Raw genomic sequence first — 21,836 nt, forward strand, 5'->3', positions numbered from 1 at the left:
ATATGGCCTGAGCCGCCTCCCGCGGGTCGATGATCTCCCGCGCGCTCTTGGGCGACGACGCCGCCGGCTCGTCCTCCTGCAGCCGCTTAATGTGCGTGAAGGCCTGCTCTACTGCCACCACCAGCCTGGGAGGAGCAAGTACAACCACCATCATAAATGTGTGGATATTACCTCTACTGCCACCACCAGCCTGGGAGGAGCAAGTACAACCACCACTATCAATAACATTCTGTTGTTTTGTTGGGTGGATATTACCTTTACTGCCCCCACCAGGCCTGGAGGAGCAATTACAGCTGCCACCGCATCCACACGCTACGGCTAATTCTATCAGATCAACTATGATGTGAAAATCCACCCGATGGAATGTCCTTCAATGCATTTCGGCATGCAAATTTTGGGCAGTCTTGGAACGTGATGTTATTGCTGAAGGGAAATTTTAATTAAGACAAGTACAGTAATGGTACCAGCTCCAAATTTACCAGCAGCCATACCACCACGCACTCTACTCCTGCCGACTGGCTGAAGCCAAGCAAGTGTGGGCTTGGTTAGTACTTGGATGGGAGACCACCAGGGAATACGGAGTTGCTGCTGGAAATGGTGTTGGTGGGCGCGTTTGTGTGTGTACACGGCAGAGTGTGTGCGTGTGTGTGTGTTTGTGTGCAGGCGCGTTTGTGTGTGTGTGTTTGTGTGTCTGTGCACGCGAGAGTGTGTGCGTTTGTGTGTGTGTGTGGCCACGTGTGTGCCTGCAAATGACTGTGTGTTTTCTGTGAGCACTGTGTGTGCATATTTGTGTGTGCGTATGGCTACACCTGTGTGTATTGGGTATGTGCACGTAGGTGCATATGCGTGTGTGTGGGTGCATGTTTGTTTGGGTGTGTGTGTGTGTGTGTGTGTGCGTGTGTCTGTGGTGAGGGGTTTTAAAATGGGAGGCTATGCTGTATGTTGGAATATTTGCCTCTTTTTTTTTTAGCCCACAAGCTTCAAACAGGAAGTATGTTCTAGTTACAGGCTGCAGTGGCTGCACTGTGGCTGATGAACTGCTCCTGTTCACATTTCAGTGTCTGTGCAAAGATGTCATCACAGTATCACAGAGCTGAGAATGTCCATTAAAGGCTTCATGTGCAAACTCCACGCTTAAAAAATACAGTGAGCTTAAACGTGCTATAAAACCATTCAGGATATTTTACATTTCTACTTACCAATGCATTGTGTCCAATGTGAAAGAAGTGCTTTGTATATTATTACTCATTGTATATTTTACATTTGACTTTTTGATAATGGATGACCAATAATTAATTAAAAATTAACCATCATGCTCTTCTGACTTATGTTATAAATGGATGGTTGGAACACATACCCATCTCTCAAACTTCAATGACAGGGTATAGCTGCAAGCAGCAATTAAATCAGGGTCATTGTTTGCCAATGGATAGGACATATTTTTCCTGCTAAATGTAATGATAATGGGTCAATGCGATTGGAGTTTTCATGATGTAAAGTACTGCTGTCTTTTAGTAGCTGTTAAGAAGACCTTACAATGAACAAATTGTTAAAAGTTCCATGTTGATATGTCAAACATTCTAGGAGATGTCTTGGAAACATTTGTGGAAATCGTTCAGAATTGTGGAAAATTCTATATGGTGGCCATTTTGACTTCTAAGCATTTAGGTTATCCATGAGGAGAGTCATCCTGTGAGTTTAGTTTCAAGTATCTAGCCTACAAGGGGCAGGAGTCATGATTTTTTAAATATTGGAAATTGACATTTGACATTTATAGCATTTATAGCACCCCCAAGTGGCCAATCAATGCTAACACCCCTCTGTGGCCATATGGAGGTACCCTCGACCAATGTGCCAAGTTTCATAAGTCTCACCCATGTGTTTAGGTCAAAACTGAGGAAGGAATAACATCTCATAGCATTTCCAAAAAGGCTTGCACAGGTTTATTGAGAAGAGTTTAAGTCATCAGAGTGAGATGGCTATTGCAGCAAAAACAAAAACAAAAAAAAAAACAAATAGAGATTTTGAGTTTCCACAGAACTATTTTTGAGGTACATTTGGAGTCATTGTTTTGTTGGAACGTCCACCGACGAACAAGTCTCAGGGTCCTGGCAGAGGTGGCCTGGTTTATGACTTGTGAAGGAGTGGCCCTTCACATTAATTGTTTTCATTGTTTAATTGATTGAATTTGATTTTAATTGATTGTATTTATTATTTACTGGTACTTCTGGTGGAATTCATCACGCCACTGATTTTAGCAAGAGCCCCTGAACCACTGGCAGCAAAACGGCCCCAAAGCATCAATGATCCACCATCATATTTGGCAGCTGGTATGAGGCTTCCCCTTGCAGGTATGAGGCTTCTTCTAGCAGGTATGAGGCTTCTCCTTGCAGGTATGAGGCTTCTCCTTGCAGGTATGAGGCTTCTTCTTGCAGGTATGAGGCTTCTCCTTGCAGGTATGAGGCTTCTTCTTGCAGGTATGAGGCTTCTCCTTGCAGGTATGAAGCTTCATCTTGCAGGTGTATGGCTTCTTCTTGCAGGTGTGAGGCTTCTTCTTGCAAGTTTGAGGCTTCTTCTTGCAGGTGTGTGGCTTCTCCTTGCAGGTATGAGGCTTCCCATTGCAGGTATGAGGCTTCTCCTTGCAGGTGTGAGGCTTCTCCTTGCAGGTATGAGGCTTCTTCTTGCAGGTGTGTGGATTCTCCTTGCAGGTATGAGGCTTCTTCTTGCAGGTATGTGGCTTCTCCTTGCAGGTATGAGGCTTCTCCTTGCAGGTATGAGGCTTCTTCTTGCAGGTGTATGGCTTCCCCTTGCAGGTATGAGGCTTCTTCTTGCAGGTATAAGGCTTCTCCTTGCAGGTATGAGGCTTCTCCTTGCAGGTATGAGGCTTCCCCTTGCAGGTGTATGGCTTCCCCTTGCAGGTATGAGGCTTCTTCTTGAAGGTATGAGGCTTCCCCTAGCAGGTATGAGGCTTCTTCTTGCAGGTATGAGGCTTCCCCTTGCAGGTATGAGGCTTCTCCTTGCAGGTATGAGGCTTCTCCTTGCAGGTATGAGGCTTCTTCTTGCAGGTGTATGGCTTCCCCTTGCAGGTATGAGGCTTCTTCTTGCAGGTATAAGGCTTCTCCTTGCAGGTATGAGGCTTCTCCTTGCAGGTATGAGGCTTCCCCTTGCAGGTGTATGGCTTCCCCTTGCAGGTATGAGGCTTCTTCTTGAAGGTATGAGGCTTCCCCTAGCAGGTATGAAGCTTCATCTTGCAGGTATGAGGCTTCTCCTTGCAGGTATGAGGCTTCCCCTTGCAGGTATGAGGCTTTTTCTTGCAGGTATGAGGCTTCTCCTTGCAGGTATGAAGCTTCATCTTGCAGGTATGAGGCTTCTTCTTGCAGGTATGAGGCTTCTCCTTGCAGGTATGAGGCTTCCCCTTGCAGGTATGAGGCTTCTTGCAGCTATAAGGCTTCTTCTTGCAGGTATAAGGCTTCTCCTTGCAGGTATGAAGCTTCATCTTGCAGGTGTGTGGCTTCTCCTTGCAGGTATGAGGCTTCTCCTTTCAGGTATGAGGCTTCTCCTTGCAGGCATGTGGCTTTTCCTTGCAGGTATGAGGCTTCTTCTTGCAGGTGTGAGGCTTCTTCTTGCAAGTTCTGGAACTTCCCATTTTTGAGCAAAGCAAACGTCGAAAAGACAGGCTCCCTTGCAGCCGCCAACATTTGAAGAAATGTACTGTCATTTTAACAAGTCACTTAACAACAGTTTTGCCATTCAGTTTCTGAGTCGCGTCCTGTGGATACGCTCAGAATTCTAAATTCCGTAAATGTATCGGGAGGTAGAATTCCAACCTCCTAAACAGCGCGACAAGCGTTTGCCTTTATTTTGGTAGTGAAATTTAGCAAATACAAACAGGCAGTCTAAAACTAAAGAGTCTTATGGTGGCAAATAATTATAGCGTGCATACGTAGATCTACCACTAAGTGGCTGTACGCAATAAGTAGTAATGGTACGCATATGGGCAAAAATCAACAGTATCGGTGTGGAGTACCTTCCCATGTAGATAGTACTTAAATTGGTATGGTATTATAATAGACTGACAGCTGCTTCCAGAAATAGGTTGCTATTGAAGTAGAACTCATTTTTTTGTATGTGTATGTGTGTGCTGGGATTGGTCAATCTGCCTGGGGTTCATGACCTTGTAGTTTCATTATTGGTGGAAAAAAAAGAAATGGTTTGGAACCGTCAGCAACTAATTTTTGTGCAAGAATGGAAAACACACAGAAAATGCCGGAAATCCCCACTGCTGGCTTTTTTTTTTTTTGGCCATTCTTCTTGCCTGCTGTTTGTTGTTCATTGTCAGTAAGATGGTCTGGGTAGCACTGTCGCCTCACAGCGAGAGGGTCCTGGGTTCGAATCCGTCCCAGGCCTTTCTGTGTGGAGTTTGTGTGCTCTTCTCGTGTCCATGTGGGATTCCTTTGGGTACTCTGGTTTCCTCCCACAGTCCAAAGACATGCAGGCAGGCTAATTGGAGACCCATAGGTATGAGTGTATGAGTGTTTCCTCCCACAGCACAAAGACATGCAGGTAGGCTAATTTGAGACCCATAGGTATGAGTGTATGAGTGTTTCCTCCCACAGCACAAAGACATGCAGGTAGGCTAATTGGAGACCTATAGGTATGAGTGTATGAGTGAATGATGAGTGAATGGTGTGTGTGTGCAAAGACATGCTGGTAGGCTAATTTGAGACCCATAGGTATGAGTGCATGAGTGACTGACCAGTGAATGGTGTGTGTGGGCCTGCGATAGACTGACAGTCTGCACTGGGCGTATTGCTGCCTCTCGCCCATTCCACGCTGTCACAGGCTCCAGCAGCCCCCAATGAAAATAGTAATTTTTTAAATGTGATTTGTTTACTCAGATTTCCTTTGTCTAATATTACATATTACATCCAAAGACATCTGAAACATTCAATGTGATGAATATGCAATAATAGAGTAAATCGGGAATAAGAGGGCACTTTTTCAGGACTATCTATAATAATAAAAAAATCTAATGTGTAATGTATGATGAGTAATATACAAAGCACTGATGTTACTTTGGTCATAATGAATTAATAAGGTTTAAGGCATACATCTTGAATGCTTATGTAGTTTATTTAAGCTCACTGTCTTTTTTAAGCATGGGCAATGTTATATAATGGTGATTCTCAGCTCTGTGATACTGTGATGATGTCTTTCCACAGAAACGGAAATGTAAACAGGAGGAGTTAGTCAACTACACTGCAGCCTCTGCAATATCTACCTCAGATACACTTCCTGTGTGATGATTGTGGGCTAGAGAAGGAAATATTCCTACGGTACCTACAGCACGACCCCCTTATTTCAAAGCATCCACCTGTGTGCACACACACACACACACACTTGCGCACACATATACACACACACTCACACAAACGCACGCACACACGCACACACACGCACGTACATATACACACACCTGCACACACACACATACACGCACGCACGAATACACACACATGCACACACACACGCACATATACACACACACGCATGCATGCACACTCACGCACACACACACACATGCACGCACATATACACACACACAGACGCACGCAGACACATGCACAGACACACACGCACGCACGTATACACACACAGACAAGCACACACACACACACACATGCACACGCACGCACACACACACACTATAATCTAATCTCTGCTACAGAGGATGTTACACAGATCACTAGCTGTCTCACTCACTCACTCACTCACTCACTCTTTTACACTCACTCACTCGCTCATTCACTCTCACACAGAAAATGCTTGTCCTGTTGTTGTCCACGTTGGTGTTTTCAGGTACAGCATTTTTTCTCCCTGATCTCTCATGCCAACGAACTGCGTTTACCTCCAGAAGGAATTGTCTGTGCTCTGCTTGATGCTCTTGTTGAAGTTACAGGACGTTCTGAAATTCGGTCAGCTCCAGGAGCTCAACGGGCTGCTCCAGTACTTACTCAGTGTTTGTGCATCCCATGAAAGTCTGGCATTGAGAGGAAAAAGTTTGAGAACTGAGGCCGTGTGGAATAGATTTGCGGAGCTGAGTTTGTTTTAACATTGAATGCGGTTTTGCACTCAATGCTGTAATGTGTCAATGTGCAATAGTAGCTTATACGTGTATTTGATTTAAAGTAAGAAGACCTTTTATAGATGTGCAATAATAGCTTGAAAAGGTATGCTTGTCTTTAACGGTGTCATGTGTGGTCTATGCCTGCAGTACAGAGTTTGTTTAACGGATTTTTTTGCCTTTCTTTCCAGTTTCCGGAGCTGAGGAGTCTCTGTTTGTGCGTAAGGGAGGCTCTGTTCGTCTGGATGTGCAGGGATATGAACGCCTCCGGTTTGACTCCCTTTTCTGGCATTTCAATATCTCCACAGCCGTACTCGTATACATTAATAAGTTTAAAGATCTGAAATTATGTAAAGATTATAAAAGCAGGACGGAATTTGATCAGAGGAACTTCTCTCTGCTGCTGAAGAACGTGAGGCTGAGACACAGTGGGACGTACACAGCCACGATATCTGATAAGTCAGGACAGCAGATTCTTGTTGCTTCCTACAGGCTCACAGTTCAAGGTAGAGATGTTACTCTGTTTTACAGTCTCTCTGTACGGTGCAATCATGAGGGTACATAAAGGATATGCGTGGAGAACAGATCAGCACTAATGCATTTAAATAATGGCGTCAAGTGATAAAAGTGACTTCTGAGATTATCGTGACATTATGTCATATGTGGTTTCTAATGTGAATTTGTGGAATTATTATGATATGACAGGGTAAGATGTAAGAGGTCATTATGGGACTATATGGTGCAATGTGTCACATCTTTGGCCCAGTGGATTGGTTGTTGTTTTGCAGTGGCCCCGCCCACACCCCAAGTCAGAGTGGTGTTCCTCTCCTCTGCTGGAGGGTTCTGTAAGGTGTCAGTGAACTGCTCTGCTAAAGACACCTGGGCCAGCTACACCTGTGACCACGCCCAATGCACACAGGTAGCGAATACAGCCTCGCCAACAGGAGTCAACATCATCGTCACGGCAACCAACGGTACCATTCACTGCAGCAGCAGTAACCGGGTCGACACAAAGACGGGATCGGAATCCACAAAGACCATCTGTAAGTTTGTCAGTTTGTCTGTGGATAAAGTCTGAAAGTATGTCTGTGTCTATATTTCGGTCTGACATGTTTATATGTTTGTCTGGCATCTTTGATTTTGTCAGTTGTTCATGTACATTTATGGCTGTAGGCAGTAGTGTTTGCCATGAGATACTGTTGTGGTGCTTATTCCTCGTAACTTTTCCTGTTTGTGTGTGAGTGTGCATGTGTGTACTTGTGTGTTTGTGTGTAACAGTAGCTGTCTCTGCGGGGTCCTGTGTAATGTTCTGTGTAATGTTGTTTATTTCCTGTAGGTCCAGTTCCTCCAGTAACACCATCTCCTGGTCTCTCGCTGTGTGCGCTAAAGTCAGTGCTGTTCTCCCTGGGTCTGGTTGCCATGGTTTCGGCTGTCATCGCAGTTAATGCCAGAGAGAGGTGCTGCAGGTCAGTCATGGTCATTCCTGTGTTTACACCTCTCATGAGCAGTGAGCTTGAATCTGACGCACTCAGTGACCTCTTTAAAAAGCATCCATACACACTCACACACTCTACCCCATACTCACACACACTCCCACACACTCACACCCTCCACCACACACACACACACTCCACCTCACACTCATTCACTCTACCTCAAACTCACACACTCCACCACACACTCACACACTCCACCTCACACTCATTCACTCTACCTCAAACTCACACACTCCACCACACACTCACACACTCTACTTCACACTCACACACTCTACCACACACACTCACACACTCACACACTCTACCCCATACTCACACACACTACCACACACTCACACCCTCCACCACACACTCACACACTCTAGCCCTCACTCACACACTCCATCACACACTCTACCACACACTCACTCACTCTACCCCATACTCACACACTTTACTTCACACTCACACACTCCACCACACATTCACACGCACTACCACACACTCACACGGTACCCCATACTCACACACACTACCACACACTCACACCCTCCACCACACACTCACACACTGTACCCCATACTCACACACACTACCACACACTCACACACTGTACCCCATATTCCCACACTCTACCACACACTCACACACTCCACCTTACACTCACACCGTCCACCACACACTCACACACTGTACCACACACTCACACACACTACCACACACTCTTCCGCTCATTTACACATTTTACCCCTCAATCACACACTCTAATGCACGCTGTACTGTTTCGTGTGAATTTTCGATGCAGTTCTGGAGTTTAATTTATTTATTTATGTTGTTTTTTTCAGAGATCAGTGAGGACTGAGAGAGAAGAATAAATTTGTGAGGGGAGGAGAGAATTAATATCTGAAATAACCGTGTGTGTGTCTGTTTGTGCGTGTGTTTGTGCGTGTGTATGTGAATGTGTATGTAAGTGTGTGTGCGTGTGCGTGTGTGTGTGCGTGCATGTGTGTGCGTGTGTGTGTGCGTGCGTGCGTGCACGTGTGTGTTTGTATCAAAAACTGAAGATGAACTAGTTTGTCCCAGCTTTGCTGTGATTAATTGCAATAATTTTTAGCTGCCATGTGAACTGTATTTTTTATGTTTTTTGTTTCAAGCTTTTATGTTTTTTATATCTGTGAGCTTAATTTGTGTTTTTGGATTTTAATGTGTTTTTGGATTATTAGCCTTTCATCCACTTGAGCCAAAGATGATTTTCCATCTGATGAAAAATAAAGTTTTCTGAATCGAAAGTAGTCATACTTTTGCTCAAATGAATCCTTCATGAGCATTCAATTAAAGAAAAACATGAAATTGTATTTTAATGGTAAAAAGAAAAAACACAAAGCAAATATAATTCAAATGAAATGACATTAAGTTTAGGTTCAACATCATGCAATAAATATTGATTAAATACTAAATAAGTTTTAGTGCACTAAACCAGACTGCAGTTTTTGTGATTAACCCCTATATTCAATCAAACACAGGTACCCACTTTAAGGGCATATGCAATTAAGTCAAAGCAGACTTAAATTGTTTTGTATTCACTCAACGAAGCCTTTAAGTTCTTTAAGACTGAAAGATCCATGAAACAGGAAGAGGTGTGGCCTGAATGTTTCCTGATGACCCAGGCTAGTAGCAGAAGCTTTTTTTAAGTGATCAAGTGATTGTGTAGTTTGAAAAAAAAAAAAAACCTTTTTGCTTCTCTCCAACCATAAAATACTCAGTTTTAATACAGATAATTAACATTTGAGGGTGAAAGAAATTGAATAATGCAAAATTAGGAATTTTTGACTTTCACATTAGGGGCATATGGCATGTAGTTAATAATTTTTATGAAATAATGAAGAGGAAATAAATTTTAAAAAACTTTGGTGAGTCACATAATTTGTACAGATTAAAACAGACTTTTTTCAACTTTTAACAGTAAAATTAAAATCAGGGTTCCCCGCCTTCCTCGAAAAGAGCCCCTCATTAGCTTAAAAACCACGCGGAGAAAGAGACACGGCACCCCAGTCTGCTACCGCAAACCTCCACCACATGGTCTGTGATCACAATTTAAGGTGTAAGATTGCAAATATGTGACTAGAATGTTCGTAACCGACCATTCTAATGTCGATGTAACAATCGCTGCCTTTAAGTGAGAACAGTGGAGTTTTCGAACACTTAGTACTTTGAAAAACTTTGAAAACAAAGCATTCCAAAAAGCCTACTCTTCTAAGGGTTAAGATGCACCCTTATTCACAGTGGCATATATGGACTCAGGTTATGTTGGAGGATCTCCTGCTAGTCCCAGCATGTCATAGACTGTGTTCACCTCCAGGTGGCACTCTGGGTTTGCAGTGATGACTGCGTCATGCATGGTTTCTACTGTGCTTATATTACTGTGCACCACACACAGTCTCTACAGACAGACAGATACAGGGACAGAACAGTTATCAATATCATTATAATCATTTGGGGCTTGAAGTGTATATATATAAGTATATATTCTACTATGTTTTCATGGTGGATATTTGTGCTTGCCTCGCTTAATTGCTGCTTGCAGCTATATTTTGTGATTGAAGTGTATTGAGAATTGGGTATGCGCACCAACTATCTATTCATAACTACAAGTCAGGAGAGTGCGATGGTCCATTTTTAATAAATTACTGGTCATGCAGTGTTACAAAATCAAATGTATAATAAATGATTGTACATAGTAGTTGTATACGAAGCACTTGTTTTACATTGGACATTTTCATAATGCATTCATTGATAAGCAGATTGAAGTTGATACGCAGAAATGTAAAATATCTTGGATGGTTTCATAGTACATTTAAGCTCACTGTCTTTTCTAAGTGTGAAGTTTGCATGTGAAGTCTTTAATGGTCATTCTCAGCTCTGTGATACCGTGATGACATCTTTGCACAGACACTGAAATGTGAACAGGAGCAGTTCATCAGCCACAGTGCAGCCACTGCAGCCTGTAACTGAAACACACTTCCTGTTTGAAGCTAAAACAAAAAAAATATATTCCAAACTACAGCATAGCCTCCCATTTTAAAATCACTCACCACACACACACAAACACACACATACTGACAGACACACATTACATTCTAACTGCTACTGAGGAAGTTCCACAGATCACTAGCTCTCTCTCTCTCAGACTGAAAATGATCGTCCTGTTGGTGTCCACACTGCTCTTCTCAGGTACAGTGCACTTCAAACACATCTATTTGAAATATGTGTGTATATAATAGGCCACTTGTCTCTTATTTTGTGTGGTTCAAACCTCTTTGTCATCTTTTTCACCTGCAAAGCAACATTTGCTTACATCATTTTGTTTTCCGTCTATAGGCACTTTTACTAGGTAGGCATTTTATACTTTGTAAACATACATGAGCAGGAATTGTTGGTGCTGGGCTTAATCCTCTTGTTGAAGTTGTGGGACATTCTGAAATTCGGTCAGCTCCAGGAGCTCAACAGGCTGCTCCAGTACTTACTCAGTGTTTTTGCATCCCGTGACCAGAGTCAACTGCTGGCATAAACGGTTTATTCGGCCATTTTGGGCCACAACTGGGGATCGGCCACACAACACAGGATTCAAATGTTTTTATTTTATTTCATTGAAAGTCGTTTAAATTGTGCAGTATTCAGAGGGCATGGATAGTCAAGTCAAGTCGAGTCAAGTCAAAGTTCATTTATATAGCACATTTGCAACAACCACAGTTGAACAAAGTGCTTGAACAGACTTAAAATACCAAAAACTAATATAAAAGTAATAAAAAATTAGAATAAACGGAAACAATAAACATGGTAATAAAAGAATTACATCGAAGATAAAAACGAGGTGACAAGCTCAACTCAAATTGAATGCCAACGAGAAGAGGTGGGTCTTCAGCAGGGACTTAAAAGACTCTAGGGTCTGAGCAGTTCTTATATGAAAAGGTAGGCCGTTCCAAAGATCAGGGGCAGCTACCGCAAAGGCTCGGTCATCTCTATTTTTGTGCCTGGATCTCGGAACATCCAAGAGTATCTGGTTGGCCGACCTTAGTGCTCTAACTGGAGTATGATGCTGCAAAAGTGCAAGGATAGCTGTTTTGATGCTTTTGCTCTTGCGTGAACACACTGACAAATCCCCATCCCCCCACACCCCCCACCCCTTGGTTCATGATGTCATGTCATGACAGCCCTGCATTTGTAGATGGAAAGTTTGCCAAGTTCATTTTGAACAGCTGAGTTTGTTCTTAACTTGAATGCCGTTTAACTTTGAATGCTGTTGAAAGATGTTGATGTGCAAAAGTAACCAGTAAGTGTACTGGATTCAATCAAAGAAAACCTTTTATAAAAGTGCAATGATACCGTGTAAGACTGCTTGTATTTGATGATATAATGTGTGCTATACAGTATATCTGCAGGACATATTTTGTTTTAAAGTTTTAAAATGAACATTTCTCTGTTTTTTCCAGTCTCCAGAGCTGAGGAGTCTCTGTTTGTGCGTAAGGGAAGCTCTGTTCGTCTGGATCTGCAGGAATATGACGGACTCGGGTTTCGCTCCCTTTACTGGCATTTCAATATCTCCATACCCATACTAGAATACAGACCTAAAAATCTGGAATTATTTAAAGCTTATAAAACCAGGGCAGAATTTGATGAAAAGAACTTCGCTCTGCTGCTGAAGAACATGCAGGAGAGAGACAGTGGGATCTACACAGCAGACATATATGATGAAGAAGGACAGCGAAGACATGTTGCTTCCTACAGGCTCACAGTTCAAGGTAGAAATAACACACAGTTTTACAGTCTCTGTGTACAATGCAATCATAAGGGTGCTAAAAAGATATGGGTGGAGAATACATCAGTACTAATGCATTTAAATAATGCTGTCATTCTGTAGATAAATGTGATTTCTGAGATTATCATGAGATTTGTCATTTGATGATATTTCTCAGATTATTATACGATTATATGGTTAAATTTGAATATATGGGATTATTATTGCCAATTTAATGTATGAGATTATTATGAGACTATACGGTGCAATGTGTCACATCTTTGGCCCATTGGATTGGTTGTTGTTTTGCAGAGGCCCCGCCCACACCCCAGGTGAGAGTGGCGTTACTCTCCTCTGCTGGAGGGTTCTGTATGGTGTCAGTGAACTGCTCTGCTAAAGACACCTGGGCCAGCTACACCTGTGACCACGCCCACTGCACACAGGTAGCAAATACAACCTTGCAGACAGGAGTCAATATCATCGTCATGGCAACCAATGGGACCATCCACTGCAACAGCAGTAACCAGGTCGACACAAAGACACAATCAAAATCCATGAAGGACGTCTGTAAGTTTGTCTGTCTGTGGATAAAGTCTGAAAGTCTGTCTGTGTCTATATTTCAGTCTGACATGTTTATATGTTTGTCTGGCATCTGTGATTCTGTGAGTTGTTCATGTACATTTAAGGTGCAGGCAGTAGTGTTCGCCATGAGATATTGTTGTGGTGTTCATTCCTTGTAACCTTTCCTGCTTGCAAGTGTGTGTGTGTGTGTGTTGTCTGTGGTGAGTGTATATGAATATATTTGTGTGTACAAGTGTTTGAGAGTGTATGAAATGAGTGTGTGCATGAGCATGTGACAGTGTGTGTAGGTGTGTGTGTGTTTGAATGTGTGTATGCACAAATACACATGTGTGTGTGTGTGTGTGTGTGTGTGTGTGTGTGTTTTGGTGTATGTATGTGTGTTTGTGTGTAAGACTAGTTGTCTCTGTGGGGCCCTGTGTAATGTTGTTTATTTCCTGTAGGTCCAGTTACTCCAGTAAAATCATCTCCTGGCCTCCCACCATGTGCGCTAAAGTCAGTGCTGTTCTCCCTGGGTCTGGTTGCCATGGTTTCGGCTGTCATCGCAGTTAATGCCAGAGAGAGGTGCTGCAGGTCAGTCAGGGTCATTCCTGTGTTTACATCTCTCATCAGCAGTGAGTGGGAATCTGACACACACAGTGACCTCTTAAAAAAGCATCCAAACACACTCACACACTCTACCCCATACTCACACACACTACCACACACTCACACCCTCCACCACACACACACACACACTCCACCTCACACTCACACACTCTACCGCACACTCACACACTCCACCACACACTCACACATTTGACCGCACACTCACACCCTCCACCACACACTCACACACTCTACCCCTCACTCACACACTCTACCACACACTCACACCCTCCACACACTCTAATAAACGCTGTATTGTTTCATGTGGATTTTGGATGTTGTAATGAAGTTAAAATTATTTATTTTTGTTGTTTTTTTTCAGAGATCAATCAGGACTGAGAGAGAAGGATAAATCAGTCAGAGGGGAGGAGAGAATTAATATCTGAAATAACTGTGTGTGTGCGTGCATGTGTGTGTGTGTGTGTGTGTGTGCATGTGTATGTGTATGTAAGTGTGCGTGCGTGCGTGCATGTGTGTGTGTGTGTGCTTGTGCGTATGTGTGCATTGGTGTGTGCGTGTGTGTTTGTATCAAAAAACTACAAGCTCATGAATGCATATAAAACAAGCAATCCTAGCAACGCAGTGCAGTACATATTTAAAATATTTCACCAGCACCACCCCAACCTTTGGGAGGGAAAACACAAGCACACAGTCATATTGGGGGTGAACTGATAATTAACTAGTTTGTTCAAGCTTTGCTGTGATTTATTGCAATGCTTTTTTAGCTACTATGAGATTTTAACTGTATTTTTAAAGTTTTTTGTTTCAAACGTTTATGTTTTTTATATTTGTAAGCTAAATTCTTCATGTGCTTTTGGATTTTTATGTGTTTTTGGATTATGAGCTTTTCATCCACTCCAGCCAAAGATGATTTTCCATCTGATGAAAAATAAAGTTTTCTGAATCGAAAGTAGTCATACTTTTCTCAAATGAATCCTTAATGAGCATTCAATTAAAGGAAAACATGAAATTGTATTTTAATGGTAAAAAAATTTTTTAAAAACACAAAGCAAATATAATTCAAATGAAATGACATTAAGTTTAGGTTCAATATCATGCAATAAATATTTTTTAAATACTGAATAAGTTTTAGGGCACGTGTAGTTCCACTAAACCAGACTGCAGTTTTTGAGATTAACCCCAATATTCAATCAAACACAGGTACCCATTTTAAGGACATATGCAATTCAGTCAAAGCAGACTTAAATTGTTTTGTATTCACTCAACGAAGCCTTTAAGTTCTTTAAGACTGAAAAATCCATGAAACAGGAAGAGGTGTGGTCTGAATGTTTCCTGATGACCCAGGCTAGTAGCAGAAGCTTTTTTTAAATGATTAAGTGATTGTGTAGTTTGAAAGAAAACCTGTTTGCTTCTCTCCAACCATAAAATCCTCAGTTTTAATACAGTTAATTAACATTTGAGGGTGAAAGAAACTGAATAATGCAATAATTAGGAATTTTTGACTTTCACATTAGGGGCATATGGCATGTAGTTAATAATTTTTATGAAAAAAAGAGGAAATACATTTTAAAAAACTTTGGTGAGTCACATAATTTGTACAGATTAAAACAGACTTTTTTCAACTTTTAACAGTAAAATTAAAATCAGGGTCACCCCGTCCTGTTGGCGAGATACACACTGGGCGTTGGGCCCCACCTTCCTTGAAAAGAGCCCCTCATTGGCTTAAAAACCACGTGGAGAAAGAGACACGCCACCCCAGTCTGCTACCGCAATCTCCACCACATGGTCTGTGATCACAATTTAAGGTGTGAGATTGCAAATATGTGACTAGAATGTTCTTAACCGACCATTCTAATGCCGATGTAACAATCGCTGCCTTTAAGTGAAAACAGTGGAGTTTTCGAACACTTAGTACTTTGAAAAACTTTGAAAACAAAGCATTCCAAAAAGCCTGCTCTTCTAAGGGTTAAGATGCACCCTTATTCACAGTGGCATATATGGACTCAGGTTATGTTGGAGGATCTCCTGCTAGTCCCAACATGTCATAGACTGTGTTCACCTCCAGGTGGCACTCTGGGTTTGCAGTGGTGACTGTGTCATACATGGTTTCTACTGTGCTTATATTACTGTGCACCACACCCAGACCCTACAGACAGACAGATACAGGGACAGAACAGTTATCAATATCATTATAATCATTTGAGGCTTGAAGTGTATATATATACAAGTATATATTCTACTATGTTTTCATGGTGGATATTTGTGCTTGCCTCGCTTAATTGCTGCTTGCAGCTATATTTTGTGATTGAAGTGTATTGAGAATTGGGTATGCGCACCAACTATCTATTCATAACTACAAGTCAGGAGAGTGCGATGGTCCATTTTTAATAAATTACTGGTCATGCAGTGTCACAAAATCAAATGTATAATAAATGATTGTACATAGTAGTTGTATACGAAGCACTTGTTTTACATTGGACATGTTCATAATGCATTCATTGATAAGCAGATTGAAGTTGATAAGTAGAAATGTAAAATATCTTGAATGGTTTCATAGTACATTTAAGCTCACTGTCTTTTCTAAGTGTGAAGTTTGCATATGAAGCCTTTAATGGTCATTCTCAGCTCTGTGATACTGTGATGACATCTTTGCACAGACACTGAAATGTGAACAGGAGCAGTTCATCAGCCACCGTGCAGCCACTGCAGCCTGTGACTGAAATACACTTCCTGTTTGAAGCTTGTGGGCTAAAAAAATAGCCTCCCATTTTAACACCCCTCACCACACACACACACACACACAGACACACACACATTACAATCTAACTCTGCTACAGAGGATGTTCCACAGATCACTAGCTCTCTCTCTCTCAGACTGAAAATGCTCGTCCTGTTGGTGTCCACACTGCCCTTCTCAGGTACAATGCACTTCATGCACAACTATTTGAAATATGTGTTCATATAATTGGTCACTTGCCTCTTATTTTGTGTGGTTCAAACCTCTTTGTCATCTTTTTCACCTGCAAAGCAACATTTGCTTCCATCCTTTTCATTGGGCGGCAGTGTATTATAATGGGTAGGGAACTGGTCTTGTAACTGAGAGGTCACAGGTTTGATCTGCGGGTAGGACATTGTCGTTGTGCCCATCTACAAGGTATATTAACCTGCATTACTTCAGTATACATCCAGCTGTATAAATGGATGCAAATTAAAGTGCAATGCCAAATGTTGTGTAGGTCGCTCTGGATAAGAGCGTCTGCAAAAAATGCCTGTAATGTGATAACCATTTACAGGCACTTTTACTAGGTATACTTTTATACTTTGTAAACATACATGAGCATTTTGAGCTCAGGTCAGTGAACTATGTTTGCCTCCAGAAGGAATTGTTGGTGTTGAGCTTGATGCTCTTGTTGAAGTTACGGGACGTTTTGAAATTCGGTCAGCTCCAGGAGCTCAACGGGCTGCTCCAGTACTTACTCAGAGTTTTTTTGCATACCGTGACCAGAGTCAGCTGCTGGGATGAACGGTCCCTTTGGCCATACCGAAACACAATCAGAAAAGCACACGCAAAGACCCAGCACCTGAGTCAGGGAAGAAAGAATTTAAATAGACAAGACACTGATGAGACACAGGAGGGCACAATGCACAATCAGGCCACAGAGAGGGAAGGGAAAACCAGACAACCAAAAAACAATAATTGAATAATTGAAAACAATAATACAATTAAACAGAGTAAATGAACAGAACTGAAAACTGAAGTGCCACCATCTTGCGGCCCAAAAGGGGAAACGCAGACAAACCACAGAACCCTGACAAGTTCCTGAATTTTGTGTAGATAAATTTTGCTGATTGTAGTGACACGAATGAGCTGCAATTTTTATGGGTGCACTTAAATTATGTGCTGGTGCAAATGAAAAAGTTAGGCGCACCAGTGCCACCAATGTAAAAAGTTAGTCTGGAGCCCTGTAGGCTGGTGCATAGCTAGTGGTTAGCAAGTTAGCTTGTCAGTTGGGTAGCTAATGGGAAGAGGGGGATTGGGAGCTTGTATACATTTTATGTTCATGATAATCTTATCAAGAGATGTCTGACCATCTAATTATTTGCACTCCCTAACTTAGTTGTTGCTCAGTTGATGAGAGCCACTTAAAACGAATAGTGGCTAGCTTCCCTGGAACAACATTAGTCTAGTAGTTATGCTCTGTTATGCTGTATCACCATGTCAGCTGAGATAATGGCATTTCTGCGATTCTGCTGAAGTTACTCACTTGAGTGGTTTTTTTACGAGATACCTTTTTTTACTCTTACTCAAGTAGTTATTTTTATGAGTACTTTTACTTCAACTTGAGTCAATGGGCTCTATTTTCGTACTGGCGCAAGTCTGGTCCAAGCGCACACGCCGGTGTATTTGCAATTTGGTAGGGCGCAACGTGATTTTTTCCATGCTTGCGCCCATTTGCTAATTTCGTGGCTCGACATGAACCCGTCTGCACCGAGATGGGTCGGATGGCGTAGCTGGGGGTGTGTCGATACGGATACGCCAGCGCAGTACAATTTTGGTGTCTGTTTTGGCGTAAAATAACGCCTGCGTCTCTGCCCGCTCAAAACCAGGTCTAAGCGCAGCGCTGGCTATTTTCGTGACTTTAGTGGGCAGGGGCGCACGTGAACGTAGACCTATCCAAAAATCCCCCAGACAGGTTTGGTGGATGTCCTACGTATTTCATCCCACTTACATAAATAATTAAAACAAGACTACTGAATGCAACCTTCTGAATCAGTTAATCATGAAAACATAAGCTTGACTCTTGTCTATTGAATTTGATGTGAATCAAAGGCAGAGGAAGGAAGAGGAGGAGGCATTTATAATACTCGTTACCTCTTCTCAAGCCAATTTAACATCAACCCGTGGAGGCCGACTTGCAGTACCATATATTCGGTCATTGTGAGTCTGAACCTCCCGGACAAGTATGTTAGTTTCTTCCTGCGTAAAGTTTGGCTGGCGGAGCCGGTCAGGCGCATCTTCAGCCATTACGAATTGACAATACGCTGCGCCTGTTTGCCACGCCGGTCTTAAAGGGGATGAGAGGAGCTGATTTGATTGGCCATGATTGAAGGCAGCCAGGACACACCTGCTAATAATGTATTCCTCCCACTCCAACCCTGCCCCACGCTGTGCCATGGATGCGCTTACGCCTCTGGTCACCAAATTACCAAAAAACAGTTGGCCACATCCATGTGCGCCAGCACTCTGTACTTAGACCTGCGTTTGTTATTTCTAGTGATTTCTTCATTTCAAGTCCAAGAAGAAAGGTTGAACAGTAAAGTGAAATCTGTCTGGAATTTTGGGGATATACTGTGTGAAAATGGTGTGAGTGTTCTCGTGTGCACGCGTGGATATGTGTGCAAGTGTGTTTATGCCTGGGTAAAATATGTACATACACAGTACAGGCATATGCATATACAGTAGCATTCTACTTCCTGTTCTTCCTTCCTGTATGGTTCAAACCCTCACCAGAGCCTTGTGTACATTATAAAAATCGGAATGTTCTGCCATTTTAAACAAATTCAGAATACCCAATGTTACTAATGTACTAATGTATTTTCCTGTATTTTGAAAATAAAAAATAGATGTATTTTATCTTGATACATTTTCTGGCTCCAGTGTTTTGTATTTTAGTTTGATACATTTATTTGAGGGGTATTTTGTATTTTGTAACAAGATACATTTTGATACCCATCTCTGGGTGTAGAACAGATCAGATCAGCACTAATGCATTTAAATAATGGTGTCATTCTGTAGATAAATGTGATCTCTTAGGTCATCATGAGATTATGTTGTATGATGTGATTTCTGAGATCATTACACAATAAAATTTGGCATGTATTGGATTATTATGATATTACATGATAAAATTTACGAGATTATTATGAGACCATAGGGTGTAATGTGTCACATCTTTGGCCCAGTGGATTGGTTGTTGTTTTGCAGAGGCCCCGCCCACACCCCAGGTGAGAGTGGCGTTACTCTCCTCTGCTGGAGGGTTCTGTAACGTGTCAGTGAACTGCTCTGCTAAAGACACCTGGGCCAGCTACACCTGTGACCATGACGACTGCACACAGGTAGCAAATACAACCTCGCCGACAGGAGTCAACATCATCGTCATGGCAACCAATGGGACCATCCACTGCAGCAGCAGTAACCGGGTTGACACAAAGACGCGCTCAGAATCCACAAAGACCATCTGTAAGTCTATCTGTCTGTGGATAAAATCTGCAAGTCTGTTTGTGGGTAATGTCTAGAAGAGTATGTGGATAAAGTCTGAAAGTCTGTGGGTATCGTGTCTATATTTCAGTCAGACATGTTTATATATTTGTCTGGCATCTGTGATTCTGTCAGTTGTTTATATACATTTAAGGCTACAGGCAGTAGTGTTCACCATGAGATATTGTTGTGGTGCTTATTCCTTGTAACTGTGCCTGTTTGTGTGTGAGTGTGCATGTGTGTACTTGTGTGTTTATGTGTAACAGTAACTGTCTCTGTGGGGTCCTGTGTCATTTTGTGCAGGTTAAATTCGTCCTTTAACACCATCTCCTCTCGCTCTGTGTGTATATGTGAATATGTGTGTGTGTGTGTGTGTGTGTGTGTGTGTGCGTGCACGTGAGTGCTTATTTGTTCGTTTGCATATGTGTTTGTGTGTAACAGTAGCTGTCTCAGTGGGGTCCTGTGTGATGTTCTTTATTTCCTGTAGGTGCTCCAGTAACACCATCTCCTGGCCTCTCACCGTGTGCGCTAAAGTCAGTGCTGTTCTCCCTGGGTCTGGTTGCCATGGTTTCGGCTGTCATCACAGTTAATGTCAGAGAGAGGTGCTGCAGGTCAGTCATGGTCATTCCTGTGTTTACACCTCTCATTAGCAGTGAGCTTGAATCTGACACACTCAGTGACCTCTTTAATGAGCATACAAACAGACTCACACACTCACACACACTACCACACACTCACACCCTCCACCACACACTCACACACTCTACCCCTCACTCACACACACTCACACACTCCACCACACACTCACACACTCTACCCCTCACTCACACACTTTACCACACACTCACACACTCTACCACACACTCACTCACTCTCCCTCACAGTCACACACTCTACCCCATACTCACACACTCCACCACACACTCACACACTCTACCCCTCACTCACACACTCTACCACACACTCACTCACTCTACCTCACACTCACACACTCTACCACATACTCACACACTCTACCTCACACTCACACACTCTACCACATACTCACACACTCTAACACATACTCACACCCTCCACCACACACTCACACACTCTACCTCACACTCACACACTCTACCACACACTCACTCACTCTACCTCACACTCACACACTCTACCCCATACTCACACACGACCACACACTCACACTCACACTTTACCCCATACTCACACACTCTATTACACACTCACACACTCCACCACACGTTCATACACACTACCACACACTCACACTGTACCCCATACTCACACACACTACCACACACTCACACCTCCCATCACACACTCACACACTGTACCACACACTGTACCCCATACTCACACCCTCCACCACACACTCACACACTGTATCACACACTCACGCACACTACCACATACTCACACCCTCCACCACACACTCTTCCACTCATTTACACATTTTACCCCTCACTCACACACTCTAATGCACGCTGTATTGTTTGTGTGAATTTTAGATGCTGTTCTGAAGTTTAATTTATTTATTTATGTTGTTTTTTTCAGAGATCAGTGAGGACTGAGAGAGAAGGATAAATTTGTCAGAGGGGAGGAGAGAATTAATATCTTAAATAACTGTGTGTGTGTTTGTGCGTGTGCGTGTGTATGTAAGTGTGTGTGCATGTGTGCATGCGTGTGTGTGCGTGCATGCATGTGTGTGCGTGCATACGTGTGCATGTGTGTGTAAGTGTGTGTGCATGTGTGCGCGTGTGTGTGTTTGTATCAAAAACTGAAGATGAACTAGTTTTGCTGTGATTAATTACAATAATTTTTAGCTGCCACGTGAACTGTATTTTTTATGTTTTTTGTTTCAAGCTTTTTGTTTTTTATATCTTAATTTATGTGTTTTTGTATTTTAATGTGTTTTTGGATGATTAGCTTTTCATCCACTTGAGCCAAAGATGATTTTCCATCATCTGATGAACAATAAAGTTTTCTTAT

General features: G+C 42.4%; 1 protein-coding gene across 3 annotated transcripts in view; it reads left to right on the plus strand.

Moving 5' to 3' along the window:
- Positions 1 to 14,537, plus strand: part of LOC135260620 (uncharacterized) — a 132,270-nt gene extending 117,733 nt beyond the window's left edge. Inside the window, exons 3-7 of one of the 3 annotated variants that reach the window (XM_064346003.1) lie at positions 6,316 to 6,630; positions 12,093 to 12,401; positions 12,710 to 12,964; positions 13,420 to 13,549; positions 13,947 to 14,537. In XM_064346003.1, coding sequence (XP_064202073.1) covers positions 6,316 to 6,630; positions 12,093 to 12,401; positions 12,710 to 12,964; positions 13,420 to 13,549; positions 13,947 to 14,010 — 1,073 coding nt within the window. In that variant the 3' untranslated portion in view covers positions 14,011 to 14,537. Of the gene's footprint in view, positions 1 to 6,315; positions 6,631 to 10,669; positions 10,834 to 12,092; positions 12,402 to 12,709; positions 12,965 to 13,419; positions 13,550 to 13,946 lie in introns of those variants that run through there. The other 2 variants (XM_064346005.1, XM_064346004.1) reach the window with 2 other exon arrangements.
- Positions 14,538 to 21,836: the final 7,299 nt, after the last annotated feature.

This window comes from Anguilla rostrata, chromosome 8 (genome assembly GCF_018555375.3).
Source record: "Anguilla rostrata isolate EN2019 chromosome 8, ASM1855537v3, whole genome shotgun sequence".
NCBI lineage: Eukaryota > Metazoa > Chordata > Actinopteri > Anguilliformes > Anguillidae > Anguilla > Anguilla rostrata.